Source organism: Colobus angolensis, unplaced genomic scaffold, assembly GCF_000951035.1.
Source record: "Colobus angolensis palliatus isolate OR3802 unplaced genomic scaffold, Cang.pa_1.0 Scaffold62, whole genome shotgun sequence".
Lineage (NCBI taxonomy): Eukaryota > Metazoa > Chordata > Mammalia > Primates > Cercopithecidae > Colobus > Colobus angolensis.
Genome location: NW_012119821.1, coordinates 6,736,002 through 6,760,671, shown reverse-complemented (window position 1 = coordinate 6,760,671; position 24,670 = coordinate 6,736,002). Strand labels below are relative to the sequence as shown.

Sequence of the window (24,670 nt, the reverse complement as noted above, 5' to 3'; positions counted from 1 at the left end):
TAAATCAGCAGTGCTCCATCTTCAAATCAATCACGATCAGTCACAATCTTAACTCAGGCACTCATATGTTCTCTTCATCCAACATTTTGTTGATACCATCACATAGTTTTTGTAAGTGGGGTTTAAAATTCCCAAAAGGATTATACAAGGCAGCCAAAAATTCACAATCTGAAAAATGATCAAAGACATTATTAACCCGTCCGTGTGACTTGGCAGTGAGGTGCCGCTGAATGATTTGGTGCAGCATCTCTCTGCATTCATTTAAAAGCCTGGATAACACATTCCGGTCAAAGGTATAATCCACCTGGTGGAAACTGACCACGGTCATAGCAAGTTGATGAACTTTCTTCTTAAATTTCTCCATCAGTGCTAGCTCATCTTGATTAAACTGATTATTCCTGTACAGAATGGCCAGCTTGATGACCGTCTTGATAAGGTTCTTGATGATCTTCTCTGCCTCCTTCTTGTTTTGGGTGTACTCCCTGGTCACTCTGTAGAGCTCATCCAGCACCTCACTACTCGTGTCATCTATTAAGGTGGTGGCGATGGATTTGGACACCATTTTACCCAAGATCTTCTTTTGTGCCTGAACGGCCAGGTTTTTGGAATTAAAGACATCTGTGGCCACTAAAAAAATAAGAGAGAGGAAAAGAATGAACAATTTGTAAATATCAGCAAGCGAAGCGAACTAAAAACAGGTATTAGGGAGCACTTTTCTCCTCATTTTCCCACCATTTGTGGTTTGTCTTCCATCTACTGACATTAGTCTCTGTTCAGAAAAGAATTTTTGGCTGGGTGGAGTGGCTCATGCCTGTAATCCCAACACTTTGGGAGGCCGAGGTGGGCGGACCACTTGAGATCAGGAGTTTGAGATCAGCCTGGCCAACATGGGCATGGTGGCGGGAGCCTATAATCCCAGCTACTCAGGAGGCTGAGGCAGAAGAATTGCTTGAACCCAGGAGGCGGAGGTTGCAGTGAGCTGAGATTGCTCTACTGCACTCCAGCCTGGGTGACACAGCAAGACTCTGTCTCAAAACAAACAAAAAATACAAAATCAACTTTACACCTGTCATCTGGGCAACAGCAACCAGAAGCGATTTAAAAGAAATTCATTTAAATGGAAGAAGAACAAATGGCAAAGCCATAATATTGAGTAAAATGGCAGATTAAGCAAATCAAAAGGAGAGCCTTGTTTTATAATCCAGTTGCAAAAAGTCAAATTTCCCAAGACATTGGCCAGTGCCTACCAATTTGGCTGTCCTAAGTACCTTGAATTTCAACCTCCAGAAGTCGAGTGTTGGAAAGAAGTGCTCCTTGGAGAGCTCATTGTCACTTGCTATTTCTGATGAATGGCCATTGTTTGCTTTACATTTTTATACATTTTGGAGAAATAACCTTTTTCATGAGCTAATGAAATGTGCTACATGAAAAATATACTTTGAAAAAGCTGTTGCTTAGAGTTTACTTTTGGAATTATAACTTCTGACAGATGTTCACAATATACATAATAATGGCTGTACATATTAAATATTAAAGAGACACTATATGTAATCTTCCTAGCTTAGAGCTGGTCAAGTGAAAATGCTCAATAAATGTTTATTCTCCAAACCAAGTTTACTTTGTTCTACCACAATTTTCCCCACTCCATGTATGCAGCAATCTGTTTTTTTTTTTTTTTTTTTTTGAGATGGAGTTTTGCAATTTTTGCCCAGGCTGGAGTGTATTGGCGTGATCTTGGCTCACTGCAACCTCCACCTCCCAGGTTCAAGTGATTCTCACACCTCGGTCTCCATAGTAGCTGGGATTACAGGCGCCCTCCACCATGCCCGGCTAATTTTGTATTTTCAGTAGCGACAGGGTTTCACCATGTTGGCCAGGCTGGTCTTTAACTCCTGACCTCAGGTGATCTACCCACCTCGGCCTCCCAAAGTGCTGGGATTACAGGCATAAGCCACTGCACCTGGCCCATGTAGCAATCTTTAAACTACTCTACAACTGTGCTTTCTCCTGCTTCTCTTAAGGCTTAAGAACTGCAGTTCTTTGAGTGTCTACTTCATCTCTGAGTTGAGTGGCAACTGTTCTCTCCATATATGCCGCTGTTTAAGCCTAGGCCTGGGTGTTGGACAGCAGTCATTTGGTAAGGAAAGATTAAAAAGTTTAAAAAGACAGATACATACAAATGAGTCAAGGCATCAATGATTATATAAGATTATTTCTAGTTTGGATGGGCTAGCATCATTAGGAAGCAAAAAGGCAGCTGCTTCAAAATCCAGACTGGGAGGACATATAAGAAGAGTGACTCCCTTAATCCAGAACTGCCATGTTGGATTTAAAATTGGGGAAAGGTGGGGTGTGGTGGCTTACACCTGCAATCCCAGGACTTTGGCAGGCCAAGGTAGTGAGAGGATCGCTTGAGCCCAGGAGTTTGACACCAGCCTCAGCAACATAGTGAAACCCCATCGCAACAAAAAACTACAAATAAAAAAAAAATTAGCCAGGTGTGGTGGTGTGCACCTGTAGTCCAGTTACTAGGAAGGTGGAGGTGGGAGAATCATCTGAGCCTGGGAAGTTGAGGCTACAGTGAGCCTTGACTGTTCCACTGCACTCCAGGCTGGGCAACAGAGTGAGACCCTGTCTCAGAAAAAAATTAAATTAAAATTCAGTAAAATTGAGGAGAAGAAGAACCAAATCAGATTTGAAAGTTGGACCAAAGTAGTTCGTGATATATAGTAGAGGTAGCTGCAAAATGGTTCCTTATGACCCGAACATCATTTAGAAATACACAGCGCCATCCACAGTGCCATCCACTGAAAGAATGTCTTCACTGATTGAGAAAGGGTCCCCTCACAAATGTCGAAATTTACACTTCTGAAACATGAACTGAAACTGCAGAAGAACTAAAATATATTTTGAAAAAGAGAAGGAAAGTGAAAATGTGTGAGAAACAGCCAACTTTATGTAGAAGTTTCCATCATTTAATGTTTTATGTTTTTATCATTTAAGCAGAAGTCTGTTTCTATTTCTATTCTTCAGTTATTTGCAAAAGAGTGTAAAGATTAATTCACCCTAAAGAATTTATGTCAAAAGAAATGGCACCCACATTGCTAAGAGTACCACATTAAAACCAGGGACCATATTTCATCTCAGAACTCCTGATATAGACCTTGAAAAAAATCAATAAACTTGATTTATTATGTAGGGATACCCAACCATTTTCAGCTACACAGCAAATAAGTAGGATTTCAGTAATATATTTCATATAAAGTTGAAATGTTATTGTGTTTTTAATGTTTTAGAACATGGCACAGTCTACAGATATCTTACCTGGGATTTACTACAAGTCTATCAGTTGGACATACTTTATGTTGTGAAATATTGAAACCAGAGGGAGAGATATTCATAAGATTTCTCCTTTATCCAAGGCTGGACTTTCACATTTGCACCTCTTCTCAGCTACTTTTCTGATTAAATCTCAATATTCCATTTAACTTCAAACATGGAAAACAAAAACTCTATGATACAGCACTTCAACTTCCTGCAAGAGAGTGTGTAAAAGGCAAATCTACTGCCAACTAAGCAAGATCATTCCCCGTTTACTGGTAATCAAGTATGAATCAAGATAGAGAAGTTGATCTCTGAGGCTTTCATATTTGTCCTAGAGGAGCTTCAAACCCCGTTCCAGAAACAGCAGCTGTGTCACACTTTCCTTTTATTCTTTGGGTTATTCCAATGAAGTTGTCTTTTTAAATGAGGTTGAAGCTCTTTGTCCCCTCCACCATCTGAAGCTCTTTCTCCCCCTCCACCAAGAAGACATGCGTGAGTAGATTTCTTTTCCAGCACTAGAGAAAGCTTTTTTGGAGCCAACTGGGGCTTGTGGCTGAGAGTCGCTGGCCAGGGATGTGTGGTCTGTGCTCATGAAGTATGTTACTTTTTCTTGCAAATTAACTGCTGTTAGTCATTCCTGTTCAGGCTCATTTGTCAGTTCCACATGCTCTACCAGATCCCTTAAAAGTCTGGTGTATCTCAGAGCTAGTACTGGACCAAGTTTTTCTCCTTCAGTCTATCCTCACCCCTGTGTGATCTCATCCACTCCCACAGCTTCAGATACCACCCATGTGCCAATAATTCCCATAGCTATAACTCAGTCCTGACCTCTTTTCTGGACTCATTTTGTAAATACATTCGAGATTTTTCTTTTCCTTGGCTATTTTGCAGGCATCTCAAATGTACCAAATGCAAAACTGATCTTTGATTCTTTCCTGCCTCCCTACTAAGTGCTCCTCTTTTGCTCTTTATGATCTCAATTAACAGCATCCCCTCCAACCTTTTGCTCAATCAAATCAGAGACTTAGGGATCATCCACCATACCATTCTCTCCCTTACCCAGTCCATTATTAAGTTCTTTCCATTCCACCTTCCTCCCGCATTTCTCTGAATTCTATCCACTTCCCTCCATCTCCATGGACAGGAGCCTAGTTCAAACCCCTTTTCATCTATTTTTACATATCAGCCAGTTTCAAGAAATGAAATTTGCAAATGCGGCCAGGCGCAGTGGCTCGTGCCTGTAATCCCAGCACTTTAGGACGATAAAGTGGGAGGATCACTTGAGCCCTGGAGTTCGAGACCAGCCTGGGCAACATAGCAAGACCCTGTGTCTACAAAAAGAACTTTTAAAAAATTAGCTGGGCATGTAGTCCTATGTACTCAGGAGGCTGCGGTGGGAGGACCGCTTAAGCCCAGGAGTTCAAGGCTACACGGCAGCAGTGAACTATAATCACGCCACTGTACTCTAGTCTGGGCGACACAGCAAGACCCTGTCTCAAAAAAGAAAAGAAAAAAAAAGATGCTTCACTTAAGTTCTTTGCTAACTATCGCACCTCCTTGTTCCTTAAATCCTCATCATTTGCCTCCATTTTTATTGCCTGCTTCTCCCTACTGGGATTTAAACTCTGAGAGCAAAAATTCTGTGTATCATGTTCACTGTGTCATCTTGCAGGCCTAGAAAGTGGCTGGTCCAGAAGCAGAAATCAATTTCCCCTATCTCATCCACAATATAGTTAAATACTTCTCTATGAAAACATGTTGGCCTGTAAAACGAAAGTTGTAAATACATTAGTGGATGTTTTTATTTGTTGTATTAAAAGGTAGAGAAACAGGTATTTGTTTTACCTCATTAAACATGTGGGTTTTCTTCCCTCTAAGTGCACTCCAGAATATGATTTCTCTTACTGATCAACCAATTCTTTTAAAGAGGAGAGATTTGTTGTGCACAATGGGAAAATATCCAAGGACAATAATGCAAATATTTAGAGTAAAAGCAAGGTGTAGTTCTGACTTGAACTGTAGTAGGAGATTAAACACAGGCCCACCTCTGCTTCTGGCTGAATCTATGTTTAAACATGTGCCAGAGGGATAGACCTAAGGCATGTCCTGGGAAGCAACTAGGATGTAAACAGGAGATGTTCCCGAAGGAGAAAGTGCTGAAAATATTCATTCGGTTTTTTGCCTCTTAAGATGAATTCACTTGTGTTTGGAAACAGACATGTAAATTGTTCATTAATGAAGAATAATGCTGTATTTAAAAAAAAAAAAACATACAAAGCATTACCACCACATTAAAACTGTTTAAGACTGTTTTCTAGAAATAAGGTGTACATGCTACTTTACGTTACTTATCTTACCTCCCTCCCTCTCTGTCTCTGTATCTCCTCCCTTGGCCATTTCAGCAACATTTGCTATAAGGCAAAGTGGTATTTAGGGAATTCTGGCTTTAGCATCAAAATTATAAAGTTAGAGATAAATATGATAAAAATATACTGACCCAAATATGCAAGAAAAAATGTGCTCAGGAGAAAAGTCCTTTGATATTAATACCTATAGTTTTATGAAAATTAACAAAAATGCCCCATAACATAACTACTCCCACTAGAATTTTCTAATAAAGTACTTAAATCATTTTCTTTACAGTCTTACCAGTAAATACATAATTATTTCCCCTCAAATCTATTACATTTGGGACTCTTTAACAGTGATGACAACAGATGTACATATATTGCAAATTCTTGCCTAGTTAAAATTGGATCCAGGGGTCTAATATTAGGAAGGATAGAAAAGATAATAATTTGGAAAGCATGTCTGGCTGTTATCTCTTAATAAAAGTTCTTTAAATATATAAAACCTTAGCTCTCTTGCATCTAAATAATTCTAAATCTAATGGGACTTAGTAAAAAGTCAGCTTTGGTGATAAGAAAGTGGCCAGAACAAACCACGAACCATGAACCCTGTCATAAGAAGTCAGCAGGCTAACAGTTGACCTCCCTACATGGAGATTTGGCAGTGCTCCAGAGAAGAGCAAGGAATGCTGGGAGTGGCTAGTGATGTGTCAGTGTCACCAGCTTTCACACTCAAAATCCCAAAGTCAGAAATTCAACAGCACAGAGAAGAAACCACAGAAGGAAAAAGAGAGGGAGAAGAAAGGAAGGAAGGGAGGGAGGGAGGGAGGGAGGGAGCCCCAGTAGAAGCAGCACAGATATGAACTCTACAGGGGGCTGCCCTGGAAGGGTCAGAAGCAACGACCACGGCAGCAAGCTGTTGGCAATCTTATCATCTAGAGAGAGAAGACAAGTGCCAGGCACCTTAATCCCAAAACTGGCCTTATGCCACACAGATGGAGGCTGTCACATAGAACACAGTCTTGGGAGAATCAATACATCTGAAGTCTTTAACCTGATATGGAATGCACATTTTGGGGGTATATGCACACCCTCCCAAGTGGTTAAGAACCAGTGACAGGCGCCATCATGGGGCAAGCTAAGTCATTCACTCTGTGTCTTATACTGCAGAAAAATACATGCTCACCTTAAAAGGCAACATAGTAAAGAAGACATGTCAGAGAAACTGGTGACTTTGAAATGCTCCTCCCCCATACACACAAAACAAAAAACACTGGGTTCTTTTGAAGGGAGTATTAGGAATTGTCTAACACACTCTTCCAGATTCCCTTTATTGTGCTTCGCTTAGCTATTTGTAAATTGTGGAAAACTGATAATATTGCAAATGGCTCTTCTACATACAGACGCAAATAACATGTGTCCAGCGGAGCTGCGACTGATTCCTGATCTTCTTGTTTGCCTGCTCTTAAGATTCTCCTTTGAACCAAATGTAAGAGCCTACTGGTTCCCTCATTAATAAACAGAGTTAAGTAAAATCTTCAATATGTGCAATATGTATTTATATGAGAGTCATGAGTTTATCCTCTTAAAAAACATACCCTGTAACCACATATTAGAATGTTTTCCACCAAAAACATTTTTTTAAAAAAGATTGCAGTATGAACCTTTAATGCACTAGTGTTCTTTTTCTGTGGCAACTTATTTCCCCAGGGTCCTGGAAAACTAGAGTATACTTATAAAGGTACAAATACTCTGTAGCTAATGGTTCCACGAACTGCCATACTGCTCAGGCATATTACTGGGACCCGGCTTCCTCGTCTGTAAGATGAGTACAACGATCCCCACTTTTTGGAGGTGTTCCAGAGATAAATGGACATGGACCACACAGATGAGTTTCACACAATCCCTGCCACAGAACAGCCTTCTTCATAGGTTAAAGAACACAACAAATTAAACTTCAAATACATTCTAATGCTCTTTAGTACAGAATCACATTTGGTCAAAATTAATTCCTTCTGGTAGTATCACGAACTGAGAAATTCAAGATGTCAGATGGCTGGGTGAAAACAGAGACCCCACATAGTTCAGTTAATAAGGAGTTACATTTTCTCTTTCATAATGACATTTAAAATATATAACATATTAACAACTTTCTTTAGAAGGGAATTTCTCTTTTTTTAAGGTGCTTACCTTCTTGTTAGAAATAGATTTAGTACTACGAGGACTCTGATAGTCAATATAGGGGTATTCTGCCTAGAGAAAACTGGTCTATCACGAAATGAAAGCCTACTACAAGACAAGAGAAGTCTAGTCAACATCCATGAAAAGCTATGCAACAGCAGCAAGACGCAAAGATAATGGGCCAAAAATAAAGCCAAAGTGAAAAACCACAGTTAAAGGCACAGCGGCTGACAGGTCACTTTAGAAGTCACAGCGTTCTCACGTAGAGTTTCCGAAGGCTCTCAGAGAACCAGAGACCCGAGAGCAGCGGTGAAGCCCGGTGAGAAAGAACAGCATGGGTGGAAACAAAAGGCTCAAAGTCAAGAGTCCCAGGTTGTAAACTTGGGTGCAATTTAATTTATTTGAAACACAGTTTTCTCATCTTCTACATTGGAGGTCACTTCACGTTGGTGTGGCTTAAATGAGATTTAATGACTTATAAATCTAAAAAGATCCAGCAGCGTACTAGGCCATTTCTCCTTACGTCCCCTATTTGCCAAATTCGTGGACAAGAAAAATTATGCCTTGAAGAAAACAGGATGAAGCCTTTCCTTGTGTGATCTCAGGCTTTAATTCTGGAATCTCTTCATCATGATTTTGAGTTCAACTATGTATCTTTTATTCCTGTGGCTTAATTTTGTGATGATTTTGAAAATGTCATTTCCTGAGTTTCAACTCCTCTAACTTCATATCAGACCCCATCTCTGCTCTTTTTCTATCAATTTGCCCCAGAAATCATATGATACCTTCTTTATGGCATAAATTCTGATAAAATGTCCCCGCTGCTTCTAGGTTTCTGATACCAGGAATGGAAAAAAGTTTGGTGATGTTTCTATAAAGCAGTATGGTTGGACCTCAAAGACTGTCAGTCTCAAAAATAATTAGGATAGAGGTTATGGGAAATGAATTTTGTGGTTACCCAAAGTCAGAGCCAGAGGTTTATATCCACAAGACTCATTGGTTGCCCTAGGCAATAATGACTACAGTGATGATAATAATAAGTGATAATAATAATAACAGCAGTCCCCATTTTTTGAATTTGTACTACATTATCCCTGGAACTGCCTAGAACTTGCGTTATCTTATTTATTTTATTTTATTTTTTTAAGATGAAGTTTCGCTCTTTCGCCCAGGCTGGAGTGAAGTGGCACAATCTCGGCTCAATGCAACCTCCGCTCACCAGCTTCAAGCGATTCTCCTGCCTCAGTCTCCCAAGTAGCTTGGATTATAGGCACATGCCACCATGCCCGGCTAATTTTTGTATTTTTAGTAGAGACAGGGTTTTGCCATGTTGGCCAGGCTGGTCTCGAACTCCTGACCTCAGGTGATCCACCCACCTAAGTCTCCCAAAGTGCTAGGATTACAGGCGTGAGCCACCGTGCCAGGCCACGTTATCTTATTGAAGCTTTACAGCAACCCTAGGAAGGAGGTTATTATTATTCTCATTTTACAAATGAGGTGACTGAGGCCCAGAGAAATTAAGTTACTATCTTAAGGTCATACAGTAAGTGGCAGAGATTAACTTGAACTCAGATATGTCCAACTCCAAGTTGTTACACTGTAATACATGAACTTAAGAAAAGAAGCTTCTTCTTGAAAGTGTGAGAAGATATATTAACGTCTGGCTAAGTGAAGTAAGGTGAAAGAAAAGAAAGGGACCAAGTCTCCCTGCAGGGAAGAAACAGACCATAAGGAAGATCAACCCAGCTGGACTTGAAATAGCTTCCAGGGAAGAACCTGAGCAGTTTCTAAACATTTTAAAATATAATCTAAAATGACAATATACTTACATTGTTCAAAAGTCAGAATACATGGAGTGGAAAAGCTTTTTCTCATCTTTGCCACCCACTGCGGTTTTGACCCTCGACCCTTGCCCTTGCTTCCAAGAGACAACTTAGATTTGTTTTTTTCCTCCCTGCATAACTAAGCAAATACACGAACAGATACTGAGCAGTGCAAAAAGCCTTGGAGGCTTGCAATTCTTAAGAAATGCAACTTTTGAGTGATGAAAGAATATAAACTGTATATGTGTCCATAATTCCACATAAAACTATGACATAAAATGGTGAAATGCTGGAGAAAGATGGGCTATGACCTTTGTTCCTACGCACACATTATCAGTAAGAGTCCTTCAATGACTGATGAGAAGGTAGCAGGTATGTAAAGCCGGTCTTTATTTAACGGTTGGGGAGCAAGTATTATGATTAGAGTGATCATAGAATTTATCATCCAAATGGAATACCTTTGGAAACAGTGCTGTTAGCAATTACACCATGACAACAGATCTGTGACTGACCCAGAATGTAAGTGGTCACCCTATTTAAGACTAAATAAGAAACTGTCAAAAGTAAGGATTTACCTAAATATAAAAGACCCGAGAAATTTCTTGGGAACCGCACAAGGGCATTAGCTAGCTTCTCTGACAAACTACGTTAAAAAAACAAAAACCCTAATTCTTTAATAAGCTAAAGGAGTCTTATGGGGGAAAAATTATCTCTAGTTAAATAAGTTTGGGAAACAGTACACAAAGGTTCCCTTTGGAGAGGCACAAAATGCTGTTATAACACTAAAGGCTTTGAGGATTAGCGTGATAAAGAAACACTTTAACTTTGCTTACCCAAGTTTTGCAAATTAATTTCACAGAGGATACAATAACAAATCTGTAGGATACAGTCAGTGAAAATAATTGGCTAACAAATTAACTAGGGTTCTTGGTATTCCTCTGGAATGAATTCACAATTATCAGATGTAAATAAGGGAATACAAGACAGGCAGTCGGGTACACCCAGGCGTTACAGTAACTGCAAACACCGGCTCTAGAGTCAGACAGGGTCAGGGGCCTTGCCCTGCTACTGAGTGCCCATGTCCCTGGAGCAAATTATCTAACCTCTCTATGCCTCACTTTCCTCATCTGCAAATGGGACTACCATGAGGATTAAATGAAAGTAATCCATATAAAGTGCTTAGAACAGCATCAAATATAAAATAATGGGGTCAAATGATGTAAGCAATTATTATTATCATTATTGTGGTAGATACTGTGGATGTTCTGCTGGTATAGGATACCACAGGTCTTATGATCAGGTCTTCTGAACGGAGCGTGGGGAAAGAGAGAACATAAACCCAGAGACGTGAGTCAGTCAACAAAAACTTCTGTTGAGTGTTTATAATGTATAAGATACTGTGGTTTCAAAGACAAATAACACTATCCCTCCTCTCCACTCAGACTCCCAGGGACTGGTCTGGGGATAGATGAGTACACAGCTAGGCAGAATGCATCATAAATTGTGTAACAAGAACATGTAAAAATGCAATGGTAGCAAAAAGTGGAAACATCAGTTTTTGCTGAGGGGGTGATGGAGGTTAGGTTTGAGGAAAGTTTCACAAAAGGAGATTGACCTCAAGGAAAAAGAAGATTCTGCCTTATAGAAATAAATATGATTGTATTCCAGAGCAGATCTGCGGAATTCCTACTGGCTAATTAGGAATTAAAAATTTTGTTCATCGGTGTACCTATATGTCAGAAACCCAAGGATGTATGTGTGTCCTGTGGATTTTAGAAAAAATTGAAACATTATATACAGCTTGTTAAGACCCAGGAAATACTACAAAGGTACTGTTTTTTGTTTGTTTTTTGTTTTTGCAGGCTGGAGTGCAGTGGCACCATCTCGGGTCACTGCAACCTCCACCTCCCAGGTTCAAGCGATTCTCCTGCCTCAGCCTTCCAAGTAGCTGGGACTACAGGCACCCACCACCATGCCCGGCTAATTTTTATATTTTTAGTAGAGATGGGGTTTCACCATATTGGCCACCCTGTCCCTAGAGAAACTCCTCTGGCCAAAGTGCCACCCTTATTGAAAGTATAACCAAGAAATCTTGGCTGGGACCCTGGGACTGTCAACAGGAGTGGACCTTCTTACTACATCCTAGGAAAAGGAGACAGGGGAATGGCCTCTGTACTGTGGTATATAGTTTCTGCACTCTGTTTTTTTCTTTTTTCTTTTTCTTTTCTTTTTTCTTTTTTTTTGAGACAGGGTCTTGCTCTGTAGCCCAGTTGGAGTGCAGTGGCGCAATCATGGCTCACTGCAGCCTCCAACCTCCTAGGCTCAGGTAATCCTCCCACCTCAGCCTCCTAAGCAGCTGGAACTACAGGCACACCACCATGTTTGGCTAAATTTTTGTATTTTTTGGGTAGAGAGAGGGTTTCAACATGTTGCCTAGGCTGGTCTCAAACCCCTGAGCTCAAGCAATCTGCCATCCTTGGCCTCCCAAAGTGCTGGCATTACAGGCGTGAACCATGGCACCCAGCCAATACTTGGTTTTCAAGAAGGCTTTGTTTGGCAGGGAGAGGATAGACATAGCAGGCATCTGAGGCAGAATTCTTAGTGTCATGGGCCATCTACCACAGAAGTGCCGGAGGCCTCTTAGAAATGGCTAAACCAACTGAATCAGAATCTCCAGGATTGCAGTCTGAGAGCTAGCATTTGTAAGAAGCACCCTACCTGATTTTAATACATAGTAAAGTTAGACCATGCCTGCTCTGACCTGTACTCCTAGAATGCTGTACTTAAAATTTTCAGACATACTCTGGCTATAAAGGCATGCTGTGAGTAGACTATGGACAGATTTAATTCCCTCTCAAGATTTTTTTTTCCCACAAAAATACAGGTGTCAGCTTGTGCAAGGAATCCAGATAAAATGTTTTCTAAACAGAGCTTATTATACTAAACATTTAAAAAATTTTGATAGAGTGTCCAAGAGAATAGAAAACTTAGACCATTCTAGATAATAACTGTAAACCAAAGTTTGAACAGGGCCTAACTATACCGCTAGGCTACAAAATGGCTTTGAAATTAAATTAAAATATCCTATAACTGTTTATACAAAACTGAACTTAGTGAACCATCCTTTGTCTTTTTAAATTAAACGAACCCTTCCCTTATTTATTATGTTGAATTAGGATACATCAGTCTTTCTAAAGAGTTTTCAATTAAGCTGTATTTATTTACATATTTTCTTGAAGACATGAAACCTTTCCAATGTTGATATAATCCAATCATCTACCAGAATGTAGAGGAAAATCCTCTAAACAGCTCCGTGATTTTCTACACATTTCCATCCCTAAATTCTCCCATCCTGCCAGAGGCCCTGACTCTTGATGAATATTTATATTCATGCAGGGCTTAGAAAACCAGTAACATTTTAAAATCCAGCACACTAGAGTGAAGTTACTGAACCAGACCCACAGCTGGCATCAATGGTCAACACACCCTTTCTGGTTTCATCAGGTTGCTCCTGGCCACATAACAAAGACAACAAAACTTACGGTTGATTTTTGTGTAGCACTCTACAGTTTGCAAGACATATTCACTAACACTTTCAAATGCATTTCTGGTTTGGTCCTGTTATTACTTAACCCTGGGGGACCCAGATAAGAGAAGTGAGGCTCAGAAGTCAAGTGACTTATCTAAGGGTGCATAAATAGTGGCAAAGCTGAGGCCCATTACTTCTTACTATAGCACACAGCTGCTCTATAAGAAAAATGAGATTAGGATAATGTTCATTGTTTATAAATTGCCTACCAAATGCCATAATGCTGCTAGCCAGCTGCAGAATCCCACTTCTTAGAGCCTGCCTGCTCCCCCAGATAAAGCAACTCCTCAAACTAAAAAGCAGGAGGACAGGTCGGCCACAGTGGCTCATGCTTATAATCTCAGCACTTTGGGAGGCTGAGGCGGGCAGATCACTTGAAGTCAAGAGTTTGAGACCAGCCTGGCCAACATAGAGAGACCCCATCTCTACTAAAAATACAAAAAAAACCCCACATTACCCAGGTGTTGTGTACGCCTGTGGTCTCAGCTACTCAAGAGGTTGGGCTGGGAGGATTGCTCAAGCCTGGGAGGTTGAGGTTGCAGTGAGCTCAGATCACACCACTCCACTCCAGCCTGAGTGACAGATGAGACCCTGTCTCAAATCAAATCAAATTAAAATAAAATAAATAAAATATGAAGGAGCACAGGTCAAACACATCAGGGAACAGAAATTAAAGAAAAGCTATATATCTGCCTTCCCCCTCCATCGCTGCCTGAAAGAGTGCTATTGATCCTGTAAAGCTCAGTGTAAATGCCGCCTCTTCCAAAAGGCTTTTCTGAATCCAATGGCCAGAATAAATCTCTCCTAAACTGCTTTTCTGTCTTGTGAGAGAGTTAAATTCCTCTCTTAATCTATTTAGGATCCTTGACAAGTAAGGTACAGGTACACACCTTTTTATCTCTATATATTCTTCCAAGTGCTTAACACGTGCCCTCCAGCTATCGTGGGGTGCACTAAACCCTATGCTCTAATCTGCCTTCACTCTCTTTTACAGCAATTCATGAAGGTGTATCAGGAAATCAATACGATTTCTTCTATTTAGAGCTTAATAAATGAATTTATTTGTACTCCATGAATAAACACATAACACTAAATATGGATACAAACTATCTTTTGTTTTATTTATTTTTAAAAGACAATGTCTCACTCTGTCACCCAGGTTGGAGTGCAGTAGTGAAATCATAACTCACTGCAACCTCGAACTCCTGGGCTCAAGAGATCCTCCACCTTAGCCTCCTAGCAGCTAGGATTACAGGCGCACACCACCATGCCAGGCTCTCCTTATAGAGATGAGTTATCAGTATGTGGGACAAGCTGGTCTCAAACTCCTGGGCTCAAGTGATCCTCCTGTCTCAGCCTCCCAAAGCACTGGGATTACAGGCGTGAACCACTGTGCCCAGCCACTTTTTGCTTTAAAGGGGAGGAACCTATGTAAAAGAAATGCATTTTCATTTTTTTAATCTATTGCTTTTCTTTCCTGCCCTTTGCCAAAACATACAGAATAACCGGATACTTTTGTTTGGAGAAGTGACCATATTTAGTTAATTCAATTCTTACAGCAAATGTTCTAGAATCTTCCATGCAAATATCCCAAACCCATCTGTTTGAATATTTTAGGAGCAGTAACCTCTTGGCCTCAGCTTGGGCATCTCTCAAATATGCATCTTGGCACAACCTCTCAACATTCTTGTCACAATTTTTCCTCAATAACTGTATCCAAATGTTGTTAGTCAGGCATTTTATAGCCATGTTAATGTCGGGAGGCTAGATCCAGTTAAAGGTAAGCAAAGAGGAAGATGGAATTTACTAGGTTTTAATGTAAACTATCTCATTTTAAATTATCAAGACACTCTGAAGCTCTGAAATTCTAGGAAAAAAACCCCAGAGTTCTACAGAAGCAGAGGTGCCCACCACCAGCACAGCATTTATGTTTTCTGTGAAGTAGCTGTTACCTCTCTTTCTAACCTTTCCTCTCCGCATGCTCAGGCATCCCGTTTTATTTAGATCAGGATGCCTTGCAGAAGTTGTAACCTGGATACCATATTATTTGGCCCATCCAGGACTGTATTTTAGGATTAGTGGTCCATGTTAGAAAATTGGGAAATTTAGCCTCAAAATGTGTGTGTCTGATTTTCTTTGATCAAATCTGACCAAATGGGCCCACGTTTGCACATGACAACAATGGATTTGAGCTAAATTTTGGCTGCCTCCTTTAGAAGACAACCCTTTCCAGCCTACCACATCCCTCCTGGCCATCTACACATTTCTGTTCACTTCCTGGGTTCTGCAGGCACTTGCATAGGTGATCACTGCCTTACAGAAATAAATGTGATTATATTTCAACTCCTACTGGGTAGTCAGGAACTTAAAATCTGGGCCAGCAGTGTACCTGTACGTTGGAAACTGAGGGGCACATGTGGGTTCTATGGATTTGTGAAATAATTTAAACACAACTTATGTATAGACAGTGAGGTTCTAAGGAAGGGTTTGCAAGGTGAAGTGGTGGGAAGGTTAAGTGATCATGATTTGTTTTCATAACACTTGTCGTAGACTTCAGGAAGCTACATTTGAGTACCAAAATCTCCTTATTTCTATAGAATGTATCAACTAAGTCACAGAGCAGTGGTAAATTTGCCAAATTTATAATGATCCTAGGAGAAAATGGAACTTGGATCCTCCATACCAGTTTGGAGCTCCACACAGTCAAGAGACTTATGGCGGAAAAACTTTCCCCCATTCATTCCCTCATTCTTTCTCCAACAAATTTTTATTTTTTATTTTTTTTACTTCTTATTTAATTATTTATTTGAGACAGGGTCTCACTCTGTTGCCCAGGCTGGAGTGTAATGTCACTCTGACCTCCTAAGCTTAAGTGATCCTTTCACCTCAGCCTCCTGAGTAGCTGGGACCACACGTGCATACCACCATACGTGGCTAATCTTTGTATTTTGTGGTAGAGACGGGGTCTCACTATGTTGCCCAGGCTGGTCTCCAACTCCTGGCCTCAAGCAATCCTCCTGTCTTGGCCTCCCAAAGTGCTGGATTACTGGATAAGCCACCACACCTGGCCTCATTCAACACATTTTTATTAAGCAACTGTTGTGTGCCAGGCAAAGTGCCTACTCCCAGGAAGCACAGATTCTAGCAGAAGTATACTTAATATATAAACAAACAAACACATATAAATATGTCAAGCAGCAATATAGGCTAAAAGAAAAATGAAATGTGTGTATGGGAGGGGGAACTATGTTATTTTATCTAGGGTACTTGATATACTTGGGGAAGGCCTTTCTGAAAAGGTGATATTTGAGCAGAGGCATGAAGGAACCAAGGGGGAGCTGTCTTGAGCTGATGAAGTCTCCCACAGTCCCTCCCAAATATCACCTTCCAAATATCAGGGAGTCCTCATTGACCATCCCATTCAGAAATGCTCTATCCTGTCTCTAACTGTTGTTGGAAACTGCTTATCATACTTTTGTTTCCATACTTCCTGAAAGTAAATCCTAGTGGTTGGTTACAATTTATTATTTATTCCTTGCAATAATAAATGCTCAATTAATCTTTAATATGTATCTGCTGGATTAAAAGCTTTCTCAGGTTGTTTTTGGTGGAGCAGAAAGACGTGGGGGGTGGGAAGGGAACGAATACTGTTTTTTAGAAAACACAAACAAAATAAGAGGATACAAATAAATAACATTAGCTTTAATTATATTTCAAATACTCTTACATAAGAAATAAATACTCCAATATAGTCCTTTTGAAAAAGTTTATTTTTGCCGGGTGCAGTGGCTCACGCCTGTAATTTCAGCACTTTGGGAGGCTGAGGCGGGCGGATCACCTGAGGTGATCGAGACCAGTTCAAGACCAGCCTGGCCAACATGGCGAAACTCCATCTCTACTAAAAATACAAAAATTAGCCGGGTATGGTGGTGCATGCCTGTAATCCTAGCTACTCGGGAGGCTGAGGCAGGAGAATCTCTTGAACCCGGGAGGGGGAGGTTGCAGTGAGCCGAGATTGCACCATTGCACTCCAGCCTGGGTAACAGAGCAAGATTCCATTTCAAAAAAGAAAAAAAAAGAAGAAGGTTATGTATTTTTTTCATTTTAATTTTAGTGTTCTCTGGGTGGAAGGTGTTTATTCTAAATGGGTCATTTCATTACTAAAGATAGGTATCCAAAAAATCATCTGATAACATTTGGAACTGGTAAAAGCTACTGAATAACCCACACTCTGAAAAATAATAATTGTTTTTAGTACAAATGTTGATGCAATATTTTTAAAAAGGCATGTTCTTTAGGTTTAAGTCATAAGAAAAAGGCAGAAACTCTACCTTTGCTAGTTTGCTATGAAAGAAAAAAAAGTTGAAGATTAAGGAAGGATATAATCCTTACTTTAAGATCCTAAATTGTACATTTTGCCTTTATTGAAATTGGCAAACTTAAAATGATATTTAAAATTTAATAGAGCCTCCCAAAAGTTATAAAGACAAATTGTTTTGTTAAAATAATTTTAATCCTTTGATGCTGATGATATATACTTGCTATATTAAACTCATTTTTCACTTGAAGAAAATAACTAAAAAGATCGTTATAGTTGTTCCCTGGTAAGAACTGAAAAATGTTTTCCAAAATATATGAACTTCCTGTCTTGAAGATGAATTACTTCCCTAATGGTTAATATCTTGGTAAAATAAACTTTGGCAAGTAACATAACACAACCAATCAATTTTATAATAGTTGCGTTGCAAAATAAAATAAATCTCTTCTCTAAAATACTTGAGCAGCCCGCACCTTTTGTAGCTGTCTCTTTTCACCCACTCACTCATTACTCTAGAAGAAAGGCCGCCCCTCCATAGCTCACCATTTCTATCATCGGTCCTATTTTAAGAGATAGAAGCAGCCATGGAGACCACAGGAAGAAAAACAGAGGCTTAGAGGTTAATGTAGGGATCACAACATGACCCCCATTAATTCCCAATCACTTGCTCCCCTGTGGAAAGGTGCTTTCTGTTGGGATTATCAAAAGCAGCAAATAACAATTCCTCTGTTTGAAACAAAGCTTGCAAACTTTTGGCAGGCAACATGTTTTGGCTAGGCCCTCATAGTGTTTTTTTCTTTTTCTAATTAAGATAAAATTCACCACTGTGAGCATTTAAAAAGTCTACAGTTCAGTGGTTTTTATTATATTCACAATGTTGTGCCACCATTATCTCTATCTAACTCCAGGACGTGTCCATCACCCCCAAAATGGGCCACCAAAATGTTCTAAGTTTTATTTCTGTAATTAGTAAAAAAAAAAAAAAAAAAAAATGTAGAAGCTGGGAACTTTCAATAAAAACTCACATTTCTGGCTTCTCAGAAAAATATCTGACCTTCTGGCAATACTGAGGGAGGAGAGTGGGAAACACAGGGTCCTCTCCAATTAGCCCCCTGGCCATTCCAGCACTTGGGTAATCTCCTGGCTCCTGTAGGGATATGCTTTAGCTACCCCACACTGAAATGATCAGGGGCTCAAATCATTCTGAATCACTTTGCAGAGAGCCTAGAGTGTAACATAAAAAGAGCTACGGCCCTCTGTTCCCTGCGCTGGCAACCAAGCTGCACTAGAAGGCCTCCAGCTCTGACTTGTCAACAGGATCCCCTGGGCTTCTGCCAACTTCTTACTCACCTTTCTCTCAAGATGTTACCTTCTCCATCCCAGGATCTTTGCTGGAATCTCTCTTCCCCTGAAAAGTCAGGCTGTACCTACGTGAGGAACATCCTAACCCACTTGCCTTGTTTTCTATTTACTATCGGTACAGGTTGAGCATCTCAAATTTGAAAATCCGAAATCCAAAATACTCCAAAATTGGAAAGTTTTTGAGAGCTGACATAACACTCACTAAAACAAAATGCTCATTGGAGCATTTCAGATTTCAGATTTTCGGATATACGATGCTCAACCAGTAAGTATAATGCAAATATTCAAAAATCTGAAAAAAAAAATCCAAAATCTAAAACACTTCAGTCCCAAGCATTTTGGATAAGGGATACTCTATCTGTATTTTACTTTAACTTATGGTTACTTAATGTATTTGTATTAAATAACTGATTCACATAAAAGGAAACCCTATATACTATGTGAATGGAAACTGATACTCCCCTAAATATATCGTTAAAAATCATTAAAAATTGTTTAAAACCATAAGAAATAATTCAGTGAGAAAAAAACAGCAATGCTATCAGTTTCTAGCCGGATATTGTTGCCTGCCAAAGGTTAGGAGTCCCCATCTACCTACATGGCACAAAAGGCGGTAAGCTGGTGTGAGGTGGCAGAGATCCCATAGCCCAAAACACAGGCATTCTCCATGAATGTCAAGAATCCCAAGGACACTGAAAAGGAACTAATTTTCTTGTGATATGATTCAAGATGATTTGACACTGTGCCTGGGACCTCCTAAAATCAGTCACTGCACTACCAGTGGCGTACGCACCATATTTGGGAAACAACCACACATCCAGTCTTCCAAAGCTTCGTGCCAATCCCTTCCATCTCAACAGTTCTGCCTCAAAGATCTCAGCCACACACAGCCCTTCTGAAACCTCTTTAACCCCCAGGTAATATGTACTTTCTTATGTGCATGTTAACTTCTCTAGACTGAAAAGTACTCAACAGCAGCAACAGGTCTTCCACACTGCCTACTCCTCCTCTGGTGAAGGTACCAGTATTAACTTATCCCTAGTCACTTTCCCGTTGTATGCCTATCTTGACGTCCTGGTGAGGAAAGTTTTGAAGTGACTTTTTAAAATTCCAAACAAACTTCTAAATGAATTGAATGAAACACATCTTAGTAGATGAAGTGCCTAACATAGGGAAAATATCTGCATCTCTTTACTTTCTCTTACATTTTGGGGTAAGAGTTATTTTACTATGGGGAAGTCATTCTTGGTGTACTAACAGGAGCTATCCCATGTAGGGCAGATTTTATCTTATAGGAAAGTCAGTGTGGCCAGCAGGCTGTTGGAAAGGGGTTGGGTACGGCTTTTAGGCTTTGTGTCTGGGGTGGATGAAGGGGCTGAGTGCCTTCTGTAATGACTTCAGGTGTCATATATGCCCAAGAAGAATCCATTCACACTACCAAGGTCAGCATGGTAGAGATATAGGACAAAGATCATAAAAAAAAAAAAAAAAAAAATTGCAGTGTTAACTAACATAACTTTATTATTTATTTTATTTTGTTTTTGAGATACAGTCTCAATCTTTCACCTAGGCTGGAATGCAATGGCGCCATCTCGGCTCACTGCAACCTCTGCCTCCCAGGTTCGAGCAATTCTCCTGTCTCAGCCTCCCAAGTAGCTGGGATTACAGGTGTGTGCCACCACACCTGGCTAATTTTTGTGTATTTTAGGAGAGATGGGGTTTCACCATGTTGACCAGGATGGTCTCAAACTCCTGATGTCAGGTGATCCTCCTGCCTCAGCTTCCCAAAGTGCTGGGATTACAGGCATGAGCCATAGAGCCTGGCCACTAACATAACTTTAAAAAAAAAATGTTAAGATACCATTTATGATGGTCAACTTGTATTTTTATGGTATGTAGGTTACTTTTTTCTAAAAGACTGGAGGCTTTATAAAATCTGCATACATAGTGGTGTCCATTTTACAAAGCTAGGAATTTATTTTACTTAGTCAAATGATTAGCAAGGTTTATGGTCATATCTTTGTTCTTGGAAAATATTATATTATTGATCATATCTAGCAGTTATTTTACGTAAGTTCTCATAAATAATAAACCCTAAAACATCATTTCTTTGAAGAAAGACAACCTATTTTATTGAAATTTTCTTCTTGATATTATTTCTAGTATTCTTTTTTTTTTTTTTTTTGAGACAGGGTCTCACTCTGTTGCTAATCCAGAGTGAAGTGGCACGATCTCAGCTCACCACAATCTCCATCTTCCAGGCTTACGTGATCCACCTTAGCCTTCTGAGTAGCTAGTACTACAGGTCTGCCACCACAGTTAGCTAATTAAAAAAAAAATTTTTGGTGCAGATGGGGTTTTGCCATGTTTCCCAGGCTGGTCTCGAACTCCTGGACTCACATAATCTGTCCACCTTGGCCTCCCAAAGTGCTAGGATTACAGGCGTGAGCCACCATGCCCAGCCAATTTCTAGTATTCTCACCGCTACAAAAGGCAGAAAGTATCTTAGGAAAATAATACTGAATTTATCTCTCAGATGTTAGACAATGTATATTATAAAAAGTACATGCTTAGGGGAAAAAAATGAATCAAGTCTTTTGAATGGGTAATTGGATTCATTTTCCAAATCTGAAAATTAAATCTACCCTAACTGGAGAGTTTCCCCTTGAACTAGTATCCTGTTAATTGTTTCATTTATGCCATCCAGTCTAGCAGTTATACTTTGAGAAGAACAGTGAGGGCAGTTAATGGACTTGCCAAAAAGGAAGGTCTTTTTCTATCACATTTTCAGCATTCATCTTTAATGCTTTTTGTTGGCTTGGGAATGAAGGAAACAGATGCTACTGTTGGACAAGAAATGCAGTGTCATACAGTATTTTTAAGCTGTCAGCTGTACAGTTAGTCTTTATATAGGCAATGAACAAGTGCTTCTCTGTACCTTTATTTCCTTGAAACATACAAATACACAAATGCCAGAACTCTACCCACATTCCAATGCAGGGTATTTCTATAGCAAATACTCAAAATGAATGCTCTCATCTCTTCCTTGCTAATGAATCAAAATAAAATATTTTTTTCACTACATCTACAGAATAAAATAAAACCATTTATGCTACACCACCAAAATTTAGAAACCATGTTTAAACAAATGTTTTGACACTAGCTAACACGAAAAGGGTATGGAATTCTTGAATGTCTAGCGTCTATGAAGTAATTTTCTTCCATTAAGTTTACATTATCACAAAACAGAGCAATCTTAGATACAGGCAAAAAAACGAAGCTACAGAATCCTTGAGCTGAGATTCCAGGTTCCCAAAAGAAAAGATTCCAGGTTCCAAATGTAGGCCTTAATAATCTCCCAGCTCTCTAAAGTTTTAATGGCATCTAACAAAGTATCATCGGGTTAGGCACGGGGTCATGTTTTCTTGAGCTGACTTACTGCTCACTGCATTCTGATGGAGGGTAAAGAATGTGAAACATTTTTATATATTTTTAAATCATTAGAGATAGCAGAGAAGATGCTTGGAACTCTGGCTGCAGACTGATGTTGGATCAGTAAAGGTCATAGTAGTCGTTATTGCTTTGTCTCCGGGCCCAAGCCCAGGAGGGGCCGGTGTTTTGGGCCCTTCTGTTCTTAGAGGCAAGATTTTCTTTCCAAGCATAATTCAGACCATTTTGACCAATAGCTTGCCTTTATTACCCATTATTTTATAGAACTTCCAGGCAGGAAGATAAAGGGTCTTTAATTTACTGTCAAAGTCTGATAAAGTCTATTTTTTAATTTGTATAAACTCAACACAGGAAAAGCTGGGATTTTAGTTGTTAAATGCATTAATTAGGGTTTAAAAGCCCCCTTTACTGAACTCAAAGAGTTTTATGTCTGGATTCATGCATTGTTTCTGTGTTCCTCAATCAAGTAATACCATTCTATTCTCTAATCTTTCTCCTGAGATTTTATTTTTATTTTAAATTAGAGTTAACTAGTAATAATCTTCTGGACTGATTTGTGTTCCAGTGGCTAGAATCCAGGAAGAACTCCAAAGATGTTAAAACAGAGAGCTTCTTTTGTGGCTAAACAAACAAAAAGTCATTTAAAAAATAATAAAAGAAAAGCAGGCATTTCAAACACAAGGGTTACCTAAAACATTCCCTTTTCCATTGCTACTGCAAGATATACCAGAAGTTTTCAGACAATAAAGTGTGATTGGACCAAATTTGAACAACAATTCATTTCAGTTTCCACCTCTTTTCAAAAGAGTAAGAAGTGACCCCATTAGAGCCCTCCATCAGCCTAGACAAACCTGGTTAAGCCTCTCCCATGGTCTGTCTGTTCTGAGTTTAGGCCTGAGCACAGTGATCCAAAATACAGACTAGGTGACGGAATATCACTCACACTGGCTCAAAGGGAGCCAGCAAGAAAAAGGTCCTACAAGCCTTCCTAAATGTCACCCCATGTGCACAAAACATTATCAACGTCTGGTGTGGTTTTGACAGACTGTGGTACCATGGATGATACAACTACCTACTGAGTGAAACACATTCCTACACCTAAAAACCAGATGATGAGGCCAGAGGCACAATAAATATCAATGTATAGATGATTTATGAATCTCATGAAAAACTACATAAGTTTTAATTCCACAAAATATTTTACACTCTGAACCATATGCCTGTCCTCACACTTCACTGGTTATCAGGCATTTTCTGTTTGCCTACAATGTGCCCATCATCATAAAAACTAGAACACAGTTACCAGCCACTTTCAGGTCCAAGAGTCTTGAGCACTACAAAGCTAAAGGAAATTACGGTTTCAGACCAGGTAATCATTTTACTCAATGCAAGTTTGGGCCAGGTGCAGTGGCTCACACCTGTAATCCCAGCACTTTGGGAGGTCCAGGCGGGCGGATCGCTTGAAGTCATGAGTTCGAGACCAGCCTGGCCAACATAGTGAAACTCCGTCTCTAATAAAAATACAAAAATTAGCTGGGCATGGTGGTGGGTGCCCGTAGTCCCACCTACTTGGGAGGCTGAGGGAGGAGAATTGCTTGAACCTGGGAGTCGGAGGTTGCAGTGAACCAAGATCGCACCACTGCACTCCAGCTTGGGTAACACAGCAAGACTCTGCCTCAAAAAAAAAAAAAAAAGGAAGTTTGGCTTATGTTAACAGTTCCCTTTTTCCCTAAAAGCAACCTATTAGAATAAGTATAAGGTATTTAGGTAGAGGTTTCCAGTATTTTCAAAAGGCCAGAGTTTTATCAAGCTCAATCTACAGCATAGCAGGGGATACTCAGGCCTGCCCCCATCATGAAAAAGAGTCAAGGAGTTCCAGAGCACAAGCACCTCAGAGTCACAGCTATGTCCTGCCCGAGAGCAAGAACTTAACCTCATTCTTTATAAACATGGTTTATTGCTAAGTTTGGCAAATGAAACTTAGTTGGGTCCCTAAAAATGTCCCAAAGAATCATTATTGACTTTACCTTAAACTAAAAATACTTGCATGCATTTTGTATTTCAAATCATCTTTCCCTGGCACAGTTTCTTATTTGAAAAACAAACAGACACTCAAGAGATTGATACCTGCGTGGAGTTGAGGCTTCAGAAAAAAGAAACAAGTTTTTTTGTTGTTGTAGACACTCTCATCTAATAAATGCTGTGTCTAATTTAGTGTTTCCAGGAAATGTGGTGTCAAGGCTTCTTAAACCACACACACACACACACACGCTGC

At 39.8% G+C, this 24,670-nt stretch overlaps 1 protein-coding gene across 6 annotated transcripts in view; it reads right to left on the bottom strand.

The window, feature by feature from the left end:
* The window catches only part of TNFAIP8 (tumor necrosis factor, alpha-induced protein 8), a 121,444-nt gene continuing 96,774 nt past the window's right edge, over window positions 1–24,670 (bottom strand). For 5 of the 6 annotated variants that reach the window (XM_011963680.1, XM_011963681.1, XM_011963679.1 and 2 more), the window contains one exon: window positions 1–627. In XM_011963680.1, the coding sequence (XP_011819070.1) occupies window positions 62–627 (566 nt within the window). In that variant the 3' untranslated portion in view covers window positions 1–61. Of the gene's footprint in view, window positions 628–907; window positions 1,024–24,670 lie in introns of those variants that run through there. The other variant, XM_011963683.1, reaches the window with a different exon arrangement.